This window comes from Sminthopsis crassicaudata, chromosome 2 (assembly GCF_048593235.1).
Source record: "Sminthopsis crassicaudata isolate SCR6 chromosome 2, ASM4859323v1, whole genome shotgun sequence".
NCBI classification, from domain to species: Eukaryota; Metazoa; Chordata; class Mammalia; order Dasyuromorphia; family Dasyuridae; genus Sminthopsis; species Sminthopsis crassicaudata.
This window is the reverse complement of record NC_133618.1, coordinates 241,631,907-241,657,830: the sequence shown is the minus strand read 5'-3', so window position 1 is coordinate 241,657,830 and position 25,924 is coordinate 241,631,907. Positions and strand designations below refer to the sequence as shown.

The following is a 25,924-nucleotide window of genomic DNA, read 5'->3' as shown; positions in this document are numbered from 1 at the left end:
CTGCCATTTTTGGTCCTGGCATGTCAGTCTCGGGGAGAGTTCATGACATTGGTCCGGGTTCATCCTGTTAGCAACCATGGGGACGTTCAGGAGTCAATATTTCCCCATTTGGAGCTCATTAGCAGTCACAGTGCTGGAGACTTACGAGAAACCCAGAATCACACTGTGTTAAATTAGACAACTTAGTGATAATACACCTAGGAACCCTAATGTGTTTATTATACGCCTGCGCAGCGTCTCGGACGTCTATCGAGGCGGACCAACTCTTGGCCAATAGGAGGAGACGCTTTAGGGACCGCGTCCAATCAGTGCTCGTTCTGCATTGGACGTAAATGTGTATTTAAAAGAGGGACTATTTGAATTCAAACGGTAGAAATTGTCTTATTTCTCCCAGCAACCTTCTGAACGGACCTGGCTTAAGGCAGGAAGGAGGTTTGTAGCCTCCAGGAGTTTGCTCTTTTTGGGGAAAAGTATTTGTTGAGGGAACTGGGATGCGTGGGAGAGGAGTGCAATGTTAGGGGGCCGCGTGGATTTAGGGAAGAGAGTCGGGCCCTTCGAGAAGAGAAAGGCTGAGCTCGGCAGAAGGAGGCCTTAGGGCCTTGGGAGCTGGTCTTCTGGGTGTTGTGACTCTCCTAAGGATGATGCTGGGGCAGAGGAGGGAGTGTTTAGAGGTGTATGTAAAGGGGAGGTGATGGTATTCTATTCAACATTTATTAAATCCCTGCACTGGGCAGGAAATGGACACCCGGAAAGGTGGGGGAAGTGGGGTAAAAGCGAACCCGCTGGCTTTGCTGTCCAGAATTTATTAGGGTGGGATTAAGACAAGGCTTTCTAGGAGTATAGAATGAAAGCGGGTGTACTTCTGGACATTTATGTAAGATATCTTCTTACATAGGGATGTCTTATAGCCAACGGAAGGTCGGCTCTCTATTCGAGTTTGCTGGTCTTTGTCATGCATTATTCCTTTTGCTTTTTTACCGACCTTGTTCTTCACTTTTTACCGCTTAATCCAATGAACGTTTATTGTGCGAGGCCTTATTTTGGATGTGGAGCTAGGGAAAGGGGATCGGGGGTCAGGGGAGCGTAGGAAAATAACTCTAGGATCCTGCCTAGTTTACAACTGTTTGCTTGGTGCTCGTTCATTAACACCACATAATACTAGATATTTGAAGCTTTTCAGGTGATTGCTTTATGTGCATTCTATGATTGGGAGGCAAAAGACCTGTTGTTGTGAGTAGAGTATCCGAGAACGAGGAGGCTTTGTTTTGACTGTTGCCATTGACTAACTATAAGACCACGAGGAAGACCCTTAGTTTCTCTCGGTCTCAATTGCTTTATCTTTATAAAATGATGAGGTTAAGGTCATTGTCCTCTGAGTTAATTCAGATGAATTCAGATTCTAAAATGTGTTTCTCAAAGAGCTGTTTTGGAGAAATTGGGAGGGAATGACAGCATTCTGAAATAGAAGATGGATTTGAATATAACAATATAAATTTTTTTCCTTTGTGACATTTAGTAATAATAAATTACTTTGCATTTAAAATGGATAATATAGGATTCCATTAGAATAAGCACCTACCTTTCTTCCAGTCTACCAGTTTTGTAATCTTGTTGTCATTCCTCTACTTAACATTTTCTATCTCCCCAACAATCAGTTGCCAAATATTGTCATTTTTCTCTTTGTAACATCTCTTGCATTTAAACTATATGGACTTTTCCAAATCAACCATTAGGTTAATTCAGTTCCTCATTAACTCTCACTGTAATGGTTTCCTAATTATTGCTGATAAGTTTCAGTCCTGGGAATTTCTTGGCAAAGATACCGGAGTAGTTTACCATTTCTTCTCTAGCTCATTTTACAAATGAGGAAATTGAGGCAAACCGGGTGAAATGATTTGCCCAGGGTCACACAGCTAGTAATTGTCTGAGGCTGGATTTGAATTCAGGGAGATGCATCTTCCTACCCCTCTTTGACACCTGGCTGCCCCAGTAGTTTCCTATTTGATATGCCTTAAATCCCTCCCCACTCCTGTCATCTTCACCCCTGCCGAAGGAAGTTTTCTTTTCATTTAAGTACAAATCTGCAAATGATGTTACTGTTTTACTCAGCCAACTCCAATAACTCCCTATTTGATTTCTGGGAACAAATACAAAGTTTCACTTTTAAAACTTTATAACCATGCTCAGGATTATCTTTCTAGTTCCATTTGATGCTACTCCCTCTTCCTTCCCCCCCCACCCCCAACTCAACCAAATTAGATTCTGTCACACTTGAAAATCCATATGTTAATTGCATCTCTGCCTTTATAATTTACTTCCCCTCTGGCCAGAAATTTGCTCCCTTCTTAAGATGCAGCTCAATCACTACTTTCTACATAAAACCATTTCTACCATCCAACTTCAAATGTTTTGTTCCCAAACTACATTGTATTTAACTATTTGCATTCCCTTTATATATTTATATTTTATGAACTTCCTCCTAGAATGTAAGCTTCTTGGGAATGACTATTATGTCATTTTTTTCTATCCCTACTGCTTTGCAGAGTGACTAGCACCTCTTATGATTTCACAGCTGGTGTCATAAAGTGTATTGGAAATTAGGTCTTTTCTGACACAAGTCTAGTTGCCAAAAGTAATTTACAGAATCTCAAAACTAATTTCTTGGCTCTAGGTTTAATTTTTTTTCTCTTTTTTTGCTAATGTTCATTGTGCCAAACTTACTTTAAAATTTTTTTAAAAATCTGATTAACAAAAATATTTACTTTTCATGCCACCTCCAAGATTCCCCTCTTTTGCCTCATTGAAGCTGATAATTTTAGAAAAACAGTTCAGATGATAAAAGGCATACATTTTATGCCTTGTAGGCCTCTTAAAATTAGAGAATAGATGTAGCATAATAGAAAGAGCAATGCATTTGGAACTTGTTTTATGTTCCAGCTTATCCTTATGTAACGTTAGAATTATTTAACCTTTCTAAATCTCAATTTCTCCTTTTGTAAAATGGGGATAATATTTGTAATGCTTGTTTCATTCACAAGTTGATAAGAGAAGCATATCAAATAATATATGCAAATAGTTTATTAATTTCATAGCTCTTCTGTCCATGGAAAATTGATCAAAAAAGCTGATTTCCTAAATCCAATAATTTGTACGTCGAGCAAGTATTTGTCCTAAACACATACTAAATAGGTTTTTAATTTTAAGATAATGTTTGAGCTTTTCTTTGCTGCAAACTATCAAAGTAATATAAAATTTGTGTTAATATAGTCATCTTTCAGATTTGTAGGTACTATTTAGGAAAAATGAACTTGACAAATATGGACCATAAAGTGATATCAAAGGATGACTATTCCCTATTGTGAAATATCAGAAATACATGATATTGGGTACACGGGTTATGGTGGTAGGACCTAGCATTTTGGGTACTTAGATATTTTAAGCAAATGGGGCTTAAAAATTCAATACCATTAAGTAGTCCTGAAAATAATAAATTCTTGCCAGTAATTTTTGCACTCCCTAAAATTTGGCTTTCACTCCTACCACTATAATGAAACTATATTTTTTAAAGATCTTCATTTACTAAGTCCTTTCTCAAACCTATTCTTTGTACAATATTTGGCAACAGTTCTTAAAGTCTTAAAGTTTTTTTCCTATTCTCTTAATACTACCAGCCAAGTTTTTCTTCCTCGCCTTACTTTTCTTTGCATCCTTTCTAGTTCCAACTGTATAACTCTTAACTGTTTGATGATTGTTTCTATATGGCTGAAACCTAAACTTATTCTGTTATTATTACCTCTATCCATGCTTTTTTTATAGTGTGAGATTCTTTTCCATCTTCCCTCCAAGGGAATGATCCAGTTTTAGATAATCTAAATTTCTTGATTGTTCCACAAAGTAGCCTGGTTTCTTCCTGTTTTCCTTTGTTCCTTCCTGTTTTCCTTTGTTCCTTCCATCCAATTTAAGGTGAACACTCGCTTCCTCCTCTCTTCATGGCTCATTTCATGGGAGCATCATTAAAGATCCATAGTGATCTTTCTTTTAATTCCTATAGCTTTTTTATTGCCATAACTTGATAGATACCATATGCTTACTTTCGTGCTTAAGTCCTAACTGCCCACATCCACACATTAAAATTATATTTAGCATATATCAATTTCCATTCCATTTACTTTGTTATCTAAGGAGTAGTAGCCTGTTTCTTTATCTGTAAAATGAGAGAATTGTTCTAGATGATTTTTAAAGTCTTGTAGAGCTCTATGAAGTCTATAATTGTAGAGTGAAGTAAGAATGAAAAGTGAAAAAAAAAATTTGAAGATGTACTTGTTCCTAGAAAATATAATTTTGTGCTTAGTATTTAAATTTGGGCAAGGGAGAGTGAAGGTGTACTCTTTAAATATTAAGATACCCAAAGAAATCATTAAACTACCTCTATAAAAGGGAAAGTTTCTTCATCATTTACAACTTGAATATATTTTAAATGATTCCTTCCACTTCTAATGGTTTTTAAACAACACATATGATTGATGGAATAATTGAGCAATATTGTGGTGACTAGTTTTGATTACAACCTTTTTATAAAGTTGCATTATAAATTTAAAATCTGTCACTGCAGTATAAAAATTAACTTTTATCATGAAATTGTAAAAGTAAGTTGTACCATTGCACATTTTATCTCCTTGGGAAATGCTTTTTACCCAATATTCCCTCATGAAGAAGACAGATTAAAAACTCATATATGTGAGTATATATATTGTCATACCCCCACTTGGTTTGTAAGGCATAATATATGCTGTGTCTTATCTCTCTTCTGTCTCTAAACTTTGACTAAAACTTTTGTCCTCTCAGGCAACATGGACAAATCTAAAGAAAACAGTGTTTCAGGACCTAGCAACAAGGTAAAACTTTATTAGAACATCAAAACTTTTGCAGTAGCAGTTATGAAACCTCTACCCACAAAATGATACATAGTAGTGATTGTATTTTGAGCTCTTTCACTTCATTTTAAATTGAACTATCTATGAGTTCCTAAAATTGGAAGTGGTTTTATTTATCATTGCTTGTGTAGGTCAGCAGTTTGGAGGAAAATGTGATCCAGAGTAGAGTAGTAGCTTTTCAAGAATAATTTGAACAGTAACTTCTACCCCTTGCTCCCACCCCACCACACCCTAGTATATTTTCTTTTAATAATATTTGCAGATTTTATTTTGACTGTTTTCATCTACTGTGTTTCTGGAAAATAATATAAATTTGAGAGACGTAAGGAATTCCCAATACAATTCCATTTTCTATGTTATATGATATTTACATGTTTACTAGAGAAAGAACCCTGCATAAGTTCTTATGAACAAACTACATCAATGAAAGGAGAAAAAAGTAATGTATAGCTAATTTTTAAAAATAAGTAAATGAAGTATTCGTCTTAATTTACATTTTAAAATGTGACCTACTTATGTTGTTTTTTTTAAATAATAGAATGTATGTGTTTGTGTTTATATGGATGTTTTATTCTTGAAATCAGGACAGGGATAGCAGCTCTTTATAGTATGCAAAGCTAAATTTCTACACAGGAAATTAGAATCATAGAATTTTTAAGTTGGAAGTGACTTGTGCAGGGTTATTTAATTCCTTGATGGCAGAATTGGGACCAGAACACATAATTCATAGGGCAATGTTTTTTTTACTGTATCATGAATCACCTAGTCTGCAGACAGGGCCAAGAGGATGATAATTACTATTTGATTTCCAAAGGAAATTTTATTCCTAATTATCTAGGATATAATAGTGCACTATCTGATCTGACAGATTACTTAGTAACAGTGCTATCGTTCTCTGCATAGGAAAGCAAAAATTTTTGTTAAATCTGATATGTCTAATTGTCTTAAATGCATAATTTTAAACTTTCCTTTTTCTTTCTTTACATTAAAGACAACGACTCTACTTGGAGAAGGTCCAAAACGTGTGCCTGTAACTCAGCATATTTCTTCCCAGAATCGGTTACCAGCAAGCAGTGGGCAAGCTCAACGAGTCTTATGTCCTTCAAATACTCTTCTAGTTCCTTCTCATACACAAAAGAATGTCTCTAGTCACAAAGCAGTTCAGACTCAACAGCCACAGAAGTTACAACCAGCACCAGTAATTCCTCCTACATCAAGACCACCAAATAACACTCAAAACACTGAGCAGTCTCAGGCAGCAGTGTCTGGTATGTAAGACTTTTGAAGCTTTTAGAGTAGCTTCATCCTTTGTAATTAGTATGTAGAATAATCATTTTTGTGGGAAACTATTATCTTTTAAATTTCTCATATGAGTGAGTATAATATTCAGATTACATGCTTATTTGCATTTAAAGTTTGTGATCTAAAGTGAAAATAATAGTTATCTTTTCCTCTTCACCTGTATTTCACATTGCTTGCTGATTTCTGTGCAAAAAAACCAATGTTTCTATTATGGTCACCGGATTGTCTTTGTGGACATTTATAATTGAATTGTATAGTCAGGTGTGTCACAATATTCTTGATTTCTATATTTCCCTATGGCAATTTGTTGTGGAGGAAGTGGTTATAGACATGATTTAAAAATTGATATATCTATAACATTCTCTTTATCTTTTTTCCCCCTTTTCTCAAATCTAGTAACTTTGCTTGAAATCACTTAAATTGGATAATTAAAAAAAAAAAATCTCCTAGCTTTATACAGTTAGAAATATAGGCCTGATAATTAAAAAATTCAAGAACAAAATAACTTACTCTCTAAATATCCCATGATGCAGATGTTGATCCTAAGATAGTAGTGGTTTTTCTAAGGCTTTAATTTTGTATTTCTCCTGAAATTCCTTTTTTCCCCTCTGAGGCTCTAACTTTGTTCCTGTTTTTCCCATTAATCCTAAAAATTCCACATGTAACAAGTAGCAAAGAAAATTTTAATCTATTAATTTTTTAAAAATGTATTTACTTTTAAAAATTGTTTTATAAATAGCAAGTGCTTCTGGAAAGGGAGAGACATCAAGACAGAAAAATGAGGAAACAAAAAAGTAAGATTTACTTATGATTTTTTTTTTTTTAAGGCTAAATAAGTACTGCTGGGATAATTAATTTTTCTTTAAATGTCTGTTAGTGAATTTGGGGAAGATAATTACTATAATTTGTTTATTTATAACATAGGTGGTCATCCTGTAGCAAATAGGAACTAAATAATTTATCATTTTTTTTATCAAAAAACTATTTAGCTATGATCCAAAATTGTTTTTCCTTCAATAAAGAGAACTCTGTGTGTGTGTGTGTGTGTGTGTGTGTGTGTGTGTGTGTGTGTGTGTGTGTGTGTGTGTGTGTGAGTGTGTGAGAGAGTGTGTGAGAGAGTGTGAGAGAGAGAGAGAGAGAGAGAGAGAGAGAGAGAGAGAGAGAGAGAGAGAGAGAGAGAGAGAGAGAGAGAGAGACAAAAGGGGAAGGGAGAGAAGAGAAGAGGAGGGAGGGAGGGAGGGAGGGGAGAGGAGGGAGAGGGAATCACTGCAATTCATTCTTAATTACCAGATTTTTGTTCTAATTGTATCCCCCTTTACCCCCCCACCCCACATGGCAGGTTGACCAATACATGTTAAATATGTTAAAGTATAAATTAAATACAATATATGTATACATGTCCAAAAAGTTGTTTTGCTGTACAAAAAGAATTGAACTTTGAAATAGTGTATAATTAGCCTGTAAAGGAAATCCAAAATGCAGGCAGACAAAAATAGAAGGATTGGGAATTCTATGTAGTGGTTCATAGTTACCTCCCAGAGTTCTTTCGTTGGGTGTAGTTGGTTCAGTTCATTACTACTGCAGTTCATTCTTAAGAATGGGGGGTAGGTAGAAAGTGTGGTCAGAAATAATCTTTAGAAAAAGCACCTTGGCAACTGAGTGGAAGATGGATTAGGGAAGAGAGAGACCAGTTAGAGGACATAATTAGAATTAGATTAGTGGAGGTAAGAAGTGCTTTGGGCCTGAATTACAATTGCATTTGTGTGAATGGAGCAAAAGAGATGTTGTAGAGATAGAAAAGAGAAGATTTGACTACTAAAGGGATATATGGAGTAAACACATACCAAAAACATGGGACAGCCACAGCTACTTTGGTTAAGTAACTCCTGGGCCTTGATTTTTCTCATTTATCAAATACAAAAGTTGAACATTTTAATGACCACTTGTTTCCTCTAGCTCTAAATGTCATAGTTATTTAAGTTAACTTTGGCAGGTTCTTGCATTATATGATAAACACTGGACTGTGAGAGTCTAGTACTGAATTCTATCCTTGATTTTGTCAATAACTAGCTGTATAACATTAGCTGAGTTGTTTACCCTCATTTGTAAAAGTTAGGGGTTGGATTCTCTCATGAGGCTCTTTCTAGGTCTCTGGTTAAGGCTTTTTAGCTTCAGGCATTAATATAATTATTAGAGTATTTATAAGTACTTGGATGCTAGAGAGAATCATTTGTGTATAATTCTTCTTCCTTGATGTTCATAAGTGGCAATTATTGTTAAAAAAATCCCTGTTGTTAGGATGATTTCAGAAAGGCCTGGAGAGACTTACATGAACTGATGCTAAGTGAAATGAGCAGGACCAGGAGATCATTATATACTTCAACAACAATATTGTATGATGATCAATTCTGATGGATGTGGCCCTCTCCAACAATGAGATGAACCAACTCAGTTTCAATAGAGCAGTAATGAACTGAAAGAACTCTGGGAGATGACTATGAACCACTACATAGAATTTCCAATCCCTCTAATTTTGTCCACCTGTATTTTGGATTTCCTTCACAGGCTAAATGTACACTATTTCAAAGTCCGATTCTTTTTTGTTCAGCAAAAAACTGTTTGGTCATGTATACATATATTTTATTTAATTTATACTCTAACATATTTAACATGTATTGGTTGACCTGCCATCTTGGGGGAGGGGGGAAGGAAGGGAAAAATTGGAACAAATGTTTTGGCAATTGTCAATGTTGTAAAATTACCCATGCAAATATCTGGTAAATAAAAACTATTAAAAAAAAAAAAATCCCTGTTTATGGCAGGCAGGGCTAGTAAATAGTTTGCCCCTTTAAGATAGTGGTATTTTTCATAGTGTATAAAACGCATCATGTATGTGCATACCACTTATTTGTAAGAAAGGAGTTTTGTTTCTCTAAATTGAAATATATTTAAATACTCTTTGTAGAAGGCAGTGGGCATTGGATGACTTTGAAATTGGTCGCCCTTTGGGAAAAGGAAAGTTTGGAAATGTTTATTTGGCACGAGAGAAGCAGAGCAAATTTATCTTGGCTCTTAAAGTACTCTTTAAGGCCCAGCTGGAAAAAGCAGGAGTTGAACATCAACTGAGGCGAGAAGTAGAAATACAGTCTCATCTTAGGTAAGTGTTGTAGTGTTGGTAAGAAAAGGAGAGTAAAGAAAATTAATGCATGTTCTTTATTATTCATGGCTCACTAAAAGTTATGGCATGCCTTGACTTATTAGATTACTATTTCTAAAAATCATGTATAAATCACATTTATACTATAGGACTAAGGAATTCACTGAAAATAAAGTGAAGCTACTCTTTGATAATGTAAATAATATTGCAAGGTCAAGTAGCAACTAGGTATAAAGCAATATTTTCCACTGTATAACATGATGAAGCTCCAGAAAGATCTATGACTTAAACATAATGGGTTAAATAAACAAATTAGAGGAAGAACAAAAAAATTACCTTTCACATTTATTGTCTCAAATAAACAAAGAGGATCATAGGAAGGAAAATTGTAATTGCATGAAATTAAAATTTTTTTGCATAAACTAGTACATCTAGAATTAGAAGAGAAGCAAATAACTAGGGGAAAAACCATTACAGCAAATTTCTCTGATAATGACCTTCACTTCTAACTAATTCAGATTTGTAAAAATAAGAGCCATTCTCCAGTTGATGAGTGGTCAGAGGATATGAAAGGACAGTTTTTCAGCCAAACTGTCCGTAGTCATGTAAAAATAGAGAAAATGAAAACTAAAACAACTCTGAGGTTCCATTTCATACACATCAAATGTACAAAGTTGACCAAAAAAAGGAAAATGACAAATGTTGAAGGGGCTGTGGAAAAAATTGTTGCTCTGTTGATTGAGCTATGGATTGATTCATTTATTTTGGGAAACAATTTGAAATTGCCCCAAAATATACTATTTTAATCATTACACCAAAGATATAAAAGGAAAGGGACCCATATGTACAAAAATATTTAGAATAGTTCTTTTTATGGTGTCAAAAAATTGGAAACTAAAGGTAAGGTGTGCTCACTAGTTGTGTTAAGATGAACAAATGATGGCATGTGAATGTGGTAGAATACTGTTTTAAGAAATGATGGAGATAGTTTTAGTGCATTTTAACTGTATATATTGCAGAGTAAAGTGAATAGAATCAAGAAAACCACAACATTGTAATAACAAACAACTTTGAAACATTTTGAACTGGATTAGTGCAATGACTAATCATGATTTCAGAGGATTCATGATGAAAAATGCTATTCAAGTCCTGAAAGAAGTAATGGCTTCATGGTGCAGATTAAGACATTTTTTTTTTTTTGGACATTTTTAGTGCCAGAATTTATATTGGCTTTTACTTTTTCAAGGGATAAAGAGATGAGGTAGAGTTTTGTTAATTGAAAAAAAAAAAAAAAGTTAATACTAAAAGTATGCTACCTTTTAACTGTTTTTAAAAGGTAATTTTGGGTTTTCTCTAAGGGTATCTAAGGATATATGTCATATATATTGTAGTCTTAGAAGTTTCATATAGTCTTTTTCTACCATAAGACTTTTAAGTATCAAAAGTCATACTAGTAAAAATAATATATCATATTTTTAGCTCATTATTTTCTCAATTTTATGTCTTTTCTAAGCTAGGATACTAAATTCTGTGTCCTATTAAAAGGAAAAAATGGATAATAGTGTGGGGATTCCATTTATTGGTGATACTTTTTTTTTTTTTTTTTTTAAAGAGTATTCATTCTTTGTTGCAGGCATCCTAATATTCTGAGATTATATGGTTATTTTCATGATGCCACAAGAGTTTACCTAATTCTAGAATATGCACCTCGTGGAGAAGTCTATAGAGAGCTTCAAAAGCTTTCAAAGTTTGATGAACAAAGAACGGCTACTGTAAGTTTTAGCTAATTGCCTAAGTGGCTAAGTAATTTCTAAAGTTTTTTTCCCCCTTTTTAGGTTCTTTAGCAACATAACTTTTATTGTATTAGAATAAATTGCATTTTAAACTTAGTTACCCCCAAAAAGTAATTATTTTAGATGAGTAAACCAAAACAATTTGTGAAATATTTTAATGTGATAATGAGATTTTCACGGAATTTGAGATGTAAGGGCTTTCAGAGATCATCTAGTCCAACTGATACATCAGTAAAAATCCTCTCCATCAGACAAAAATATTAAGCCTTGAATGTGTGTGGGACAATGCTAAGAATAGAAAACACAAAGAAACAAAGGTTAAAAAGCTATCTGCTTTCACCAAGTATACATTCTCGTTGGGAATATAAAAAATAAATTACTTAGGCATATACAAAATGTAGAAACAGTAGATGGAAGATAAAGTTGGGTGAGGGATGGGGAAAAGGTGGGGAGGTGGGAAGAAGAAAGGAAGTTCCTCAGTGGGGGCACTAGGCAAGGTTTCTTAAAGAGGTGGGATTTGAGTTCAGTCTGGAAGGAAGCCAGGTAATTAAGAGGCAAAGGGATGAGGCAGAGCATTCTAAACTTGGAGGACTTTCCAAGGTAGTTCATTCTCCTTGAAGAAAACTAATTGGAAGGAAAAAAATTCATAAACTCTGACCGGATCTTTCACCTAGCTACCTTTTTCTGCCTTTCTGGTGACAAGAACAATTTAACCCCCATTCTTACATGAAAAGACCTTCTTACTCATGACACAAGATATTGAGTAATTACAGGTCTTTTTTTCCAGGCTAAATATTCCTAAATCTGGGCAACTAGGTGTCAGGCCTGCAGTCAGGAAGACTCATCCTTCTGAGCTCAAATCTGGTTTCAGATATTCAACTAACTTTTGTGACACTTAATCATGTTTACCTCAGTTTCCTTATCTGTAAAATGAGCTGGAGAAGAAATGGTAAACCACGGCAATATCTTTACCAAAAAAACCCTCCAAATAGATCATAAAGAATTGGACATGACTGAAAAATTACTGAACACAAACAAAAAATTATTAAATCTTCAATTCCTAAACCTCTAATTTGAGAATCTTGATTTTTTTTTTTTTTTTTTTTTTGATTTTAAGACTAAGGCAAAGTAGTTGCCATAGAAGATTTGCGATCCCCAGAGGCCATCTTGTCCAAACTCTTTCCCCATTTCTCCTCCCAATTTTACATATGAGGAGTAATCAAGGAGCATAAGTGACTTTCTCCAGGATAGAGAATATAACATAATATCTCTAGGATATAAATATAAAACAGTTAAAAAAAGCATCATGTATTTTATGTGTTATGTGCTAAGGATACAAAAGCAAAAACATTATTCCTGTCCTCAAGGAATTCATATTCTAATGGGGAGACAAAATGCAACTAATTGTGTACTTTACAATGGTGTAAATGTGAAGTAATCTAAAAGGAAAAGGCCTAGCATGGAGGGCTGGGGACACCAAAGAAAGGCTTTTTACCCAGAAGATGAGATTAGTTCTGAGTGTTAAAGGAAGCCCAGGAAGATTAAAAATGAAAAGTAAAGAACATTCTAGCATGAAGGACAGCTGATGCAAAGGCACAGTTATAGGAAACCAAGTATAGGGTGTAAAGCAAGATGAGTAGATCAGTGTATGTATCAGTTTATGTAACAGGGTATGTAGGAAGAGTAAAGTTATAAGATTACTAGAAAGATATGAAAGGGCCAGATTATGAAGGACTTTAAATGCTAAATAGGAATTTATAGTTGATTCTGATGGTGATAGGGAGACATTGAGTTGAATAGGTAGAGTTGACATGGTCAGCTGTTGACATGGTCATACCTTAGATATGTAACTTTATGACCTAGGAAGATCACTCTGGCAGCTGAGTAGAGGAGGGACTGAAGTGCTGTGAGACTTAAAGCAGAGAGACCAGTCAGAAGGTTAATATGTCAAATTGATTTGAATCTAAATCTTCTGACTCCAAAGGCAAAAAAAATTGGCTGCATTGGCTATTTGAACAGAATAATTATAGGGGCTTTATTAGAGACTTTCATATGTAAAGTTTTTAATTTAGGGAAAATCAAAGCAGTTTATATAGGTTTCTTTTATTGAATCAACTCAAAATGAAATCATTTCAGGAAATGATTTGAATGCAAGGGTATTCAGTCTACCTTACCTAGAAGAGCAAAAATCTATCTTACCTAGAAATTCTCTTTTGAAACAATTCAGAGTTTGTAGAGTTGGGGAATGTCTTCTTTATTTTAAATCTTTGTACAACTCAGCAACAGCCAACTTAAATTTAATTTTGTCCCTGATTTGAAATTTGAAAGAGTTCAAAATCCTGTGATGTTAGTAGGAATTGATGGAAATGGATATTTCTCCCAAATTTGGGAGAATATATAGTTCTTGATTAATTTCTTATTACTGCCTTATGCTCTCCCTCCCCTTATCAAAGATCAAATGATTCCTAGTACATTTTCATAATAAATAACACTTAAGAATATGTAAATCATTAACAAAAACTTGGGCCAAGAAACTTATGGTTAATTTTTGATTTTTAATTAGTTTTTTCAAGATTTTTGAAAATATGTACTATTGGGGCAGCTAGGTGGCGCAGTGGATAGAGCACTAGCCTTGAATTCAGGAGGACCTTCAAGTTCAAATGTGGTCTCAGACACTTAACACTTCCTAGCTCTGTGACCCTGGGCAAGTCACTTAACCCTAGCCTCAGGGCGGGGAAAATACATAGCCACGAAAATATGTAATATTGAGCTTTTACATAAAGGAGGCTTCTAAAACTGCTTGACATAATTTAAATATTGACTTTCCCAATGATCTTTTTTTATTAGTATATCACAGAGCTGGCAGATGCCTTATCATATTGCCACTCAAAAAAGGTGATTCATCGAGACATTAAGCCAGAGAACTTACTTCTTGGATCAGATGGTGAGCTGAAGATTGCAGATTTTGGCTGGTCAGTTCATGCTCCATCATCTAGGTAAGAGTGTTACTTTAAACTAGGCCTTAAACTTGATTTGTTTGGCACAAGCCTTCTTTGATTGTATATGTTCTGGACCTGTGATTTCTTTGGGTGAGACTCCTTAAAGTTTTTTTTTTTTTTTTTTCCTGATCTGGTAGAAAGTTTTTTATTTTGTTTTATTTTTTTTTTTAAATTTTTTTTTTTTATTAATTTTTATAATTATAACATTTTCTTTGACAGTACATATGCATAGGTAAATTTTTTTTTTTTTTTTTTTTACAACATTATCCCTTGTACTCCCTTCTGTTCCGAGTTTCTCCCCTCCTTCCCTCCACCCCCTTCCCTAGATGGCAGGCATTCCCATACATCAATGTTCACAATTTACACTCATTTCCCAGTGTTCCGTTTCTGGATGTAGCTGATTCTGTCCATCATTGACCAATTGGAACTGGATTAGCTCTTCTCTATGTTGAAGATATCCACTTCCATCAGAATACATCCTCATACAATATTATTGTTGAAGTGTATAATGATCCCCTCGTTCTGCTCATTTCACTCAGTATCAGTTGATATCTCTCCAAGCTTCTCTGTATTTCTCCTATTGGTCAATTCTTACAGAACAATAATATGCCATAACATTCATATACCATAATTTGCTCAACAATTCTCCAATTGATGGACATCCATTCATTTTCCAGTTTCTAGCCACTCTGAAAAGAGCTGCCACAAACATTTTGGCACATACAGGTTCCTTTCCCTTCTTTAGTATTTCCTTGGGATATAAGCCCAGTAGTAGTATAGCTGGGTCAAAGGGTATTCACATTTTGATAATTTTTGGGGCATAATTCCAGATTGCTCTCCAGAATGGTTGGATTCTTTCACAACTCCACCAACAATGCATCAGTGTCCCAGTTTTCCCACAGCCCCTCCAACATTCATCATTATTTGTTCCTGTCATCTTAGCCAAACTGACAGGTGTGTAATGATATCTCAGAGTTGTCTTAATTTGCATTTCTCTGATCAATAGTGATTTGGAACACTTTCATATGAGTGGAAATAGTTTTAATTTCGTCATCTGAAAATTGTTCATATCCTTTGACCATTTATCAATTGGAGAATGGCTTGATTTCTTATAAATTAAAATCAATTCTCTGTATATTTTGGAGATGAGCCCTTTATCAGAATCTTTAACTGTAAAAATGTTTTCCCAATTTGTTACTTCCTTTCTAATCTTGTTTGCATTAGTTTAGTTTGTGCAGAAACTTTTTAATTTGATGTAATCAAAATTTTCTATTTTGTGATCAATAATGGTCTCTAGTTCTCCCTTGGATACAAACTCCTTCCTCCTCCACAAGTCTGAGAGGTAAACCATCCCATGTTCCTCCAATTTATTTATGATTTCGTTCTTTATGCCTAAATCTTGGACCTATTTTGATCTAATCTTAGTATGTGGTGTTAAATGTGGGTCCATGCCTAGTTTCTGCCATACTAATTTCCAGTTTTCCCAGCAGTTTTTGTCAAATAATGAATTCTTATCCCAAAATTTGGGATCTTTGGGTTTGTCAAACACTAGACTGCTATTTTTATTCACTATCTTGCCCTGTGAACCTAACCTATGCCACTGATCAACTAGTCTATTTCTTAGCCAATACCAAATGGTTTTGGTGACTGTTGCTTTATAATATAGTTCTAGATCAGGTACAGCTAGACCACCTTCATTTAATTTTTTTTTCATTACTTCCCTTGAAATTCTCGACCTTTTGTTGTTCCATATGAATTCTGTTGCTATTTTTTCTAGGTCATTAAAATAGTTTCTTGGGAGTCTGATTGGTATAGCACTAAATAAATAGATTAGTTTAGGGAGTATTGTCATCTTAATTATATTCACTCGGCCTATCCAAGAGCATTGAATGTCTTTCCAATTATTTAAATCTGACTTTATTTTTGTGGCAAGTGTTTTGTAATTTTGCTCATATAATTCCTGACTCTCCTTTGGTAGATATATTCCCAAATATTTTATACTATCGACCGTTATTTTGAATGGAATTTCTCTTTATATCTCTTGCTGTTGGATTGTGTTGGTAATGTATAAAAATGCTGAGGATTTATGTGGATTTATTTTGTATCCTGCAACTTTACTAAACTTCTGAATTATTTCTAATAGCTTTTTAGCAGAGTCTTTGGGGTTCTCTAAGTATACCATCTGCAAAGAGTGATAATTTCCTCATTTCCTACTCTAATTCCTTGAATCTCTTTCTTGGCTCTTATTGCCAAGGCTAGAGTTTCTAGTACTATATTGAATAGTAATGGTGATAGTGGGCAACCTTGTTTCACTCCTGATCTTACAGGGAAAGGTTTAGTTTATCGCCATTACATATGATGTTTACTGAAGGTTTTAAATATATGCTGGTTATTATTTTAAGGAATAGTCCATTTATTCCTATACTCTCAAGCGTTTTTAGTGGATTTTATCAAATGCTTTTTCTGCATCTATTGAGATGATCATATGGTTTTTATTAATTGGATTATTAATATGGTCAATTATACTAATAGTTTTCCTAATATTAAACCAGCCCTGCATTCCTGGTATAAATCCCACTTGGTCATAGTGTATTATCTTGGGGATGATTTTCTGAAGTCTTTTTGCTAATATCTTGTTTAAGATTTTAGCATCAATATTCATTAAGGAAATTGGTCTATAGTTTTCTTTCTCAGTTTTTGATTTACCTGGTTTAGGTATCAGTACCATGTCTGTGTCATAAAAAGAATTTGGTAGGACTCCTTCAATCCCTATTTTTTCAAATAGTTTATATAGCATTGGAGTTAGTTGTTCTTTAAATGTTTGGTAGAATTCACATGTAAATCCATCTGGTCCTGGGGATTTTTTCTTAGGAAGTTTGGTTAATAACTTGTTCTATTTCTTTTTCTGAGATGGGACTATTTAGACTATTTACTTCTTCCTCTGTTAATCTGGGCAAGCTATATTTTTGAAGGTATTCTTCCATTTCATTTAAGTTATCGAATTTATTGGCATAAAGTTGAGCAAAGTAGCTCCTAACTATTGTTCTAATTTCCTCTTCATTAGTGGTGAGTTCTCCCTTTTCATTTTCAAGACTAACAATTTGCTTTTTCTCTTTCCTTTTTTTAATCAGGTTTACTAAGGGTTTGTCTATTTTGTTGGTTTTTTCATAGAACCAACTCTTAGTTTTATTAATTAATTCAATAGTTTTTTTACTTTCAATTTTATTAATCTCACCTTTTATTTTTTGAATTTCAAGTTTTGTGTTTGTCTGGAGGTTTTTAATTTGTTCCTTTTCTAGCAATTTTAGTTGTAAGCCCAATTCGTTGGCCCTCTCTTTCTCTATTTTATGCAAGTAGGCCTGTAGAGATATAAAACTTCCCCTTATTACTGCTTTGGCTGTATCCCACACATTTTGGTATGATGTCTCATTATTGTCATTTTCTTGGGTGAAGTTATTAATTATGTCTATGATTTGCTGTTTTACCCAATCATTCTTTAGTATAAGATTATTTAGTTTCTAATTATTTTTTGGTCTATTTTCCCCTGGCTTTTTATTAAATGTAATTTTACTGGGAAGGGAATGTAAATTGTTAGCACTACTGTCTATCTACCCAGGTTACTTATACCTTCGGAAGCTAATAATTAATGTGCAACAAGAAAATGGTATTTATACACATGTATCTGGGTTATATTGTAACACATGTAAAATGTATGGGATTGCCTGCCATGGGGGGGGGGGGAGGGAGTGGAGGGAGGGAGGGGATAATTTGGAAAAATGAATAAAAACAAATGAATAAATAAATAAATAAATAAATGTATTTTTAATTGCATTGTGGTCTGAAAAGGGTGCATTTACTATTTCTGCCTTACCGCATTTGATTTTGAGGTTTTTATGCCCTAGTATATGATCAATTTTTATATAGGTTCCATGAACTGCTGAAAAGAAAGTATACTCCTTTCTGTCTCCATTTCGCTTTCGCCAAAGATCTATCATATCAAACTTTTCTAGTATTCTATTTACCTCTTTGACTTCTTTCTTATTTATTTTGTGGTTTGATTTATCTAATTCTGAGAGTACAAGGTTGAGATCTCCCACTATTATAGTTTTGCTGTCTATTTCTTCTTGCAGCTCTTAATTTCTCTTTTAAGAATTTAGATGCTGCACCACTTGGTGCATATATGTTTAATATTAATACTGCTTCATTATTGATGCTACCCTTTAGCAGGATATAATGCCCTTCCTTATTTCTTTTAATTAGATCAATTTTTGTTTTTGCTTGATCTGAGATGAAGATGGCTACTCCTGCTTTTTTGGCTTTGCCTGAAGTATAGTAGATTCTGCTCCACCCTTTTACTTTTAGTTTGAAGGTATCACCCTGTTTCAGATGTGTTTCCTGTAAACAACATATAGTAGGATTCTGACTTTTAATCCAGTCTGCTAACTGCTTCCTCTTTATGAGGCAGTTTGCCCCATTCACATTTATGGTTAGAATGACTAATTCTATATTGCTTGCCATCCTATTAACCCCTGCTTATGCTTTTCCCCTTTGCTTCCCTCTTACCCCCCTACTCAGTATTAAACTTGTGAACACCACTTGCTTTTCACAGCCCTCCCTTTTTAGTATCCCTTTCCCACCTTAAAGTTCCTCCCCTTATTTTACCCCTTTTCCTCACAATTTCTGTATTCCCTTCCCCTTAGCTTACTCCTTCCTTCTTACTTTTCAATGAAGTGGAAGAAGTTTCACCAAAAATAGAATATGTCTACTGATACACACTATGTTCATCTCCCTCCTTTCTTTCTCTCAGATATAACAGGTTACTTTTGCCTCTTCATGAGATGTAGTACTACCACTTTACACTTTTTTATGATATAATTTCCTTTCCACCTCCAGTTTCTAAGACAGATTATACATATGTTTTTTACATATTTTTATGGCAGAAGTATAGTTCTCAAGATTTCTTTTTACCTTTTTAGAAATCTCTTGAGTTCTGTATTTGAAGATCAAACATTTTATGTAGGTCTGGTTTTTTCATCAAGAATAGATGGAATTCATTTATTTCGTTAAATGTCCATCTTCTTCCCTGGAAAACGATGCTCATTTTTGTTGGGTAAGTTATTCTTGGCTACATACCAAGTTCCTTAGCCTTTTGGAATATCATGTTCCAGGCCCTTCGTTCTTTTAATGTGGACGCTGCTAGATCCTGGGTTATCCTTATTGTGGCTCCTCCATATCTGAATTGCTTTTTTCTAGCAGCTTCCAATATTTTTTCCTTTGTCTGATGGTTCTTGAACTTGGCCACTATATTTCTTGGCATTTTGATTTTAGGGTCCCTTTCAGTAGGTGATTGAGGAATTTTTTCAATGTCTATTTTACCCTCTGTTTCCAAAACGTCTGGGCAGTTCTCTTTGATAATTTCCTGGAAAATAGTGTCCAAGCTTTTTTTTTCCTCACATTTTTCAGGGAAGACTCCTTAAAGTTGCAAATTTGAGAGTTGCTCTCTGGCATGGAGATATTACATAATGTGATCAGCATGTTTTTAGAATCTGAATTTGAACCCAAGTTTTTCTAAGGCCCTAGTTTTATAAATTACCTACTTCATTTCTCCTACCTGTATTTGATTTCTCTTTACTGCTGTATTGCTTTTGGTATACTGGGGGACTATTAAATTATATTATTAAGCTATGTGCTTAGTACCATTATGACAAGGAAGAACATTATCTAACTTGAAAACTTAATAAATAAATTTTTCAGGAGGATTAACATTGCAACAGTCAAAAAAAATCTTGACGTAGTCAAACTTTGAAGTTAAATAGGCTATAGCCTCTTAATCATGAAAAGGGTATGGGAATTCTTTGGTTCTGTTTTCACTCTGGAAGTACCCCAAATGAGGGATCATTGAATACAATTTGACAGTTTTTAAAAAGTTTACATAGATTTTAACTTTTCTTAAGCTTCCTTTTTTGATGATAATGATTGGTAAAACAAATTCTGTTCAAACAACATCATTAGTAGTAACCATTAAGTATGAAGTGCAAAATAAGAGCTGGAGATGACCTTAAACCTTTAGTCTTGTGTTTGTGTGTGTGTGTGTGTGTGTGTGTGTGTGTGTGTGTGTGTGTGTGTGTGTGTGTGTGTGTGTTGAAAATGTGAAGCATCATTAGATGTAAGAATTGCTTAGTTTAACAACTCTTCCACTGATGCTCATCAGTAATTCATCTAAGAATCTTTCAGGGCACTGGGAAATTAAATACTTTGCTTGCCATGATTATAGAGCTATTATTTCATATGTAAGACTTGAACTAAAGTCTTCCTATTCTATTTCAAGGCTGGAGCACTGTAGTTTATGCCTTGTTTATTAAATTGTAGCTAATCCCCTAATTTTATAGGTTTAGAATAAGAGGCCCGAAAAAGTGACATGATTAACAAGTCATGCAGCTAGCTAGCAGCAGAACAGAAACTAGAATATAAACTTGTTTGGTATTGAAAAAATAAAAGGGCTGGCTTTAGTGTGACCTCATTGTACAATAGATAGCTTATGGTAAAATACTCTCAATGACTGCTATACTCATGTGGTTCTTGGATTTCAAAGTTAAGGCTTTAAAAATTCCTCTTTAAGAGATTGCTCAGTGTTTGGCTCAGCTGGTCATTCATGCTAATTAGCATTCTGTGATACCAGGGAATATATAAAACTTACAAAAGCATTATTAGGAAACTTGCAAGTTTCATTTGAATTGAGAAATTAAGGTTTTTTTAGTCTTTATGAATAAGAAAATGGAACTTAGCAATATGACTTTTTTTTTTTTTTTTTTTTTAAACTAATTTCTCAATTACAGGAGAACAACTCTTTGTGGCACACTTGACTATCTACCTCCTGAGATGATTGAAGGCAGAATGCATGATGAAAAGGTGGACCTATGGAGTCTTGGAGTTCTATGCTATGAATTTCTAGTAGGAAAACCTCCTTTTGAAGCAGAAACATATCAAGAAACTTACAGAAGCATTTCAAAGGTAAAACATAACTGAAAAGAGTCCATCACTCAAATTATAATTTTTTTTTTGTAATATGATTTTTCACTTCACTGTTTAATCAGGTCTGGTAGGACATAGTATATTCTTAAAATACTTTTTTTACCACTATAGATTCATGATACATAACCTCTGCCAGTTCTTCTATTCTACAGTTTTTCCATTTTTACTTTGTTGACTTGTAATCTCATTCCCTTTTTCCTCTTTTCTCTTCACCAATCACATTTTGTTCTCTGCCTGAGCTTCACTTAAAGCAAAGAAGTCTCCCATAAGAAGCCATTCCTAACTTTAGAAGAAAGATGCTTCTTATCAAGGTTTTACCTTGAGTGCAGCAATGTTCTTTTTTGAATCTCTTTTGGTACCTTGCTTTTATTTTTTCATCAGTCCTTGCTTGTATCTTTTCATTTTTCCTTTCTGTCTACTGATTAAAGGTGAAAATATTATGCTTCAATACACATTCATCCTCCATAGTTCCCTGTTTGGATGGAATTTTTTATCTCAAGTTTATTGGAATTGTCTTGGATCACTGTATAGCTGAGAAGAGCTAAGTTTAGCATGATCATCCCACAATTTTGCTGTTACTATGTACAGTGTTCTGGTTTTCCTCAATTTACTCAGCATCAGTTCATGTAAGTCTTTCTAGGCTTTTTTAAAAAATTAGCCTGCTTATCATTACTTATAGAACACTAATATTCTATTACATTCATATACATCACTCATTCAGCCATTCCCAAATTGAGCGGCATCCATTCATTTTACAATTCCTTGCCACCTCAAAAAGAGCTGTTCCAAACATTTTTGCACACATGAGTCCTTTCCACTCTCTTTGGATACGGATCCAGTAATGAAAGTGTATATTCCAAACTGCTGTCAGTTTACAACTCCACTAATAGTAGATTAGTATCTCAAGTTTTTCTATATCTCCTCTAACATTTATTATTATCTTTTCCTACTATCTTAGCCAATCTGATAGCTATGAAGTACTATGTGAGGGTTGTTTTAATTTGCATTTCTCTGATCTGTAGCGATTTAGAGCCTTTTTATATGACTGTTGATGGCTTTAATATCTTCAACTGAAAACTGTTCATATCCTTTGACCATTTATCAATTGGGGAATGACTTATATTGTTATAAATTTGAATCAGTTCTTTATATATTTTTAAAATGAGGCCTTTATCAGAAACATTGGCTGTAAAAGTTGTTTCCTAGCTTTCTGCTTCCCTTATAAATTTGGCTGCATTAGTTTTGTTTGGGTAGAATTATTTTAATTTAATGTAATCAAAATTATACATTTTGCATTTCATAATATTCTCTAGAAGTTCTTTGGCCAGAAATTTCCCCTCTTCTTCAAAGATCTGATAGGTAAACTATTCTTTGTGCTCTTAATTTGCTTATAATATCATCCTTATGGATCTATTTTGACCTTATTTTAGTGTAGGATTTGTATGTCTCATTTCTGCCGTACTATTTTCCAATTTTCCCAGCAATTTTTTGTCAAATAGTTCTTATGCCAGAAACTGAAGTCTATGGGTTTATCAAACAGTAGATTACTATAGTCATTGACTGTTGTATCTTGTGTACTTAAGCCTATTCTTCTGATCCATCACTCTGTTTCTTAGTACCAAATGGTTTTGATGACTTCTACTTTATAAAACAGTTTTATGTCTGGTATAAGTAAGTTATCTTTCTTTGGATTTCTTTTCATTAATTCCTTTGATATTCTTGACCTTTTGCTCTTCAAAATGAATTTTGTTATTTTTTCTAGCTCTATAGAACAGTTTCTTGCAGCTTGATTGGTATGGCACTGAACAAATAGATTAATGAAGGCATAATTGTTATTACCTGTGAGCAGTTGATATTTTTCCAGTTGTTTAGATCTAACTTTATTTGTGTGAAAAGTGTTTTGTTTTTTTTTTGTTTTTTTTTTTTTGTTTTTTTTGCTGAGGCAATTGGGGTTAAATGGCTTGTCCAGAATCCCACAGCTAGGAAGTGTTAAGTGTCTAAGATCAGATTTGAACTCAGGTCCTCCTGACTTCAGGACTGGTGCTCTATCCACTGTGCCACTTAGCTGCCCCTATGAAAAGTGTTTTGTAATTGTGTTCATCCTGAATTTGTCTTGACAGGTTGACTCAAATATTTTATATTGTCTAGAGTTATTTTAAATGGAATTTCTCTTTCTATCTCTTGCTGCTGGGTTTTGTTAGTAATATATAGAAATGCTAATGATTTATGTGGATTTATTTTATAAATCCTTTGCTACAGTTGCAATTGTTTCAAGTAGTTTTTTAATTGATTCTCTGGGATTTTCTATATACCATCAAAGCATCTGCAAAGAGTGATAGTTTTCTCATTACCTATTCTAATTCCTCCCATTTCTTTTTCTTATTGCTAAAGCTAACATTTCTAATACAATATTGAATAATAGTGATAATGGGCATTTTTGTTTTATCTCAATTTTATGCTTCAAACTTATCCCCTTTGCAAATAATGCTTACTGATAATTTTAGATAGACTCTACTAATCATTTTAAGGAAAACTCCTTTATTCCTATGCTCTTTAGTGTTTTTATTTAGAATGGGTGCTATGTTTTGTCAAATGCTTTTTCTTTATCTATTGAGATTATCTTTTTCTTAACACATTCTTCCTCCTGATTTCATTCTTTGTGTCCAAAGAATCACATTTCCTCAATCTTGTCTCCTGTTTGTGAAACTTTGGGTTGTCTCTCTGGCTTACTTCTCTCTGACCAGTCATATAATCTCTGAGTAGTTCCTTTTGTTGTCATCTGTACTTTGCTTCATATCCATTCACTCTTTTCTGTTCTCACTCTCCTTTCCCTAAGGAGCTTATGTACTTGAATTAAGAAAGTAGCCTACTTCAGCTGCTTGCTACTTCTTTTGACTGATAATCTGTCTTTCAAAGAGTATTCTTTCTTACATAGAGATCAGATCTTGTTACTCTTTCTCAAAATTTCTGGATTCTGTCTATATTTTCACCTTCTGAATAAAGGATACTTTTGCCTAGCATTCAGGAACATTCACAACCTGGTGACACTTTGCCTTAGCTTGCCTTTACAACTTAATCAATACTTACTCGCCTCCATATCCTCTCCTACCTAACCAGACATTTTCTCTAAATGTTTCTTTTTTTAAATTTTGTTTTCTTTGCACCTTTGCTTTTATTATTCTTTATACCAGGAATGCATTTTTCACAATTTTCATCTGCTGAACTCCTTATTTAAAACTAACCAAATATTATCTTCTCCAGAAATCCTTTCCCAAGTTTTTTCTCTTCCCTTCTTTCAGATGATGTTTAGAGGTAGTGAACTCCCTCTTTAGGCCTCATAGTACTTTGTATTATAAATACAATAAATTTTACAAAGGTTCATAAAATATTATAGAGCATTTTTTGGCACCTTAGCCTTGTATTAGACTATAAATTCCTACTATTCTATTGCTTTACAGTGTTTGGCACTGTATTCTATATACACTTGTTGATGGAAATCGTTTCTACACACTCTGAATTGTTAATTCATATGATCTGTTTTTCTTCTAGGTTGAATATAAATTCCCTGACTTTGTAACAGAAGGGGCTAGGGATCTCATTTCAAGACTTTTGAAGCATAATCCTTACCAAAGGCTGACACTAAAGGAGCTCCTTGAACATCCTTGGATCATAGCAAATTCTTCAAAATCGCCAAGCAACCGAAAAAGCAAAGAATCAAACAGTATAAAGTCTTAAGATCCTTACCTTCTGGGAAATTTGAGCCAAGGTTACTATATTACCATACAAGAAATGCTACTGAAGTGGGAAGTAGTTTTGAAAAATTGTCTTCTCTCTGGGCCGTTGAAAGGAAAAAAAAAATTAACTTGAATGGTCAATACCTTAACTTGCACTCATTCTGGTCTTCAGTTCTGTAAGTTAAGTGAGAAAACTCAACTACACTTAAATGTTCTGAAATAAGGAATAAAAGCAAATACAAATTCCTGTTGCATATTGGTTCAGTCCTCTGAGGCAGGCTGACACAGAGGAGCTGCCAAAGAGCCTGTTAAGATGGCCTAGACACAGAATGTTGAATTTGCTAAGAAAGTTGGACTATAGTTGTCCTCATCTTGGTGTCTTTTAAAGGACAGTGCAATAACTTCCCAATAACCCTAAGTGTTGTTGTTTTTTTAATTTATTGGGCAAATGAGACTTTTGTCATGTGGTCTGAATCTGAACAAAACTGGTAAATCCCTATGAACACTCATTTTTCTTTTCTATACTGTTTGAATGTTGACTGTCCTACCAATTTATTAAATAAAGACTTATTTCAAAGTATATTCTTTGTACTTGATAAATGGAAAAACAAGGATCTCATTAGGATATGTATTTCTTATAGTTGCTGCCAACAGATATCTTAAGAGTTTGGTATGTTTTATAACTAAGCAAGCCAGGGAAAATGCTCAGGGTTGAAAGTTAACAACATAATTACCTATGTATATTTAGGAATAATGTCTGTTGCAAAGAAAGACTACTGTAACCACTTCATGAAATTTTTATAACTGCACCAGAATCATTTGCTGAAGTAATTTACCTTATACCATGATTATAAGTTTTGGTAAAAATATTGACTGACAAAATAAAAGAATTTAAATAAATTTTAATGTTGTTAATTTCACTTAGAATAATGAAGTCAAACTTTTGAACTAAAGTCTTAGCTTTATTATTGAT

The 25,924-nt window shown here is 33.9% G+C and overlaps 1 protein-coding gene across 1 annotated transcript; it reads left to right on the top strand.

Annotated features, from left to right (window-relative positions):
* Window positions 1-39: 39 nt before the first annotated feature.
* On the top strand, window positions 40-25,851 carry AURKA (aurora kinase A). Its single transcript, XM_074288663.1, has 9 exons — window positions 40-432; window positions 4,846-4,895; window positions 5,926-6,202; window positions 6,976-7,030; window positions 9,202-9,393; window positions 11,027-11,165; window positions 14,034-14,182; window positions 21,022-21,196; window positions 24,767-25,851. The coding sequence occupies exons 2-9, from the start codon at window positions 4,851-4,853 to the stop codon at window positions 24,950-24,952; spliced, it is 1,218 nt and encodes a 405-aa protein (XP_074144764.1). The 5' UTR covers window positions 40-432; window positions 4,846-4,850; the 3' UTR covers window positions 24,953-25,851.
* The last annotated feature ends 73 nt before the right edge of the window (window positions 25,852-25,924 follow it).

Coding starts and splice junctions, on each gene's coding strand:
- AURKA (XM_074288663.1), top strand. CDS start 4,851: ATGGACAAATCTAAAGAAAACAGTGTTTCAGGACCTAGCAACAAG. Junction 4,896..5,925: donor TTTCAGGACCTAGCAACAAG/GTAAAACTTTAT, acceptor TTTACATTAAAG/ACAACGACTCTACTTGGAGA. Junction 11,166..14,033: donor ATGAACAAAGAACGGCTACT/GTAAGTTTTAGC, acceptor TTTTTTTATTAG/TATATCACAGAGCTGGCAGA.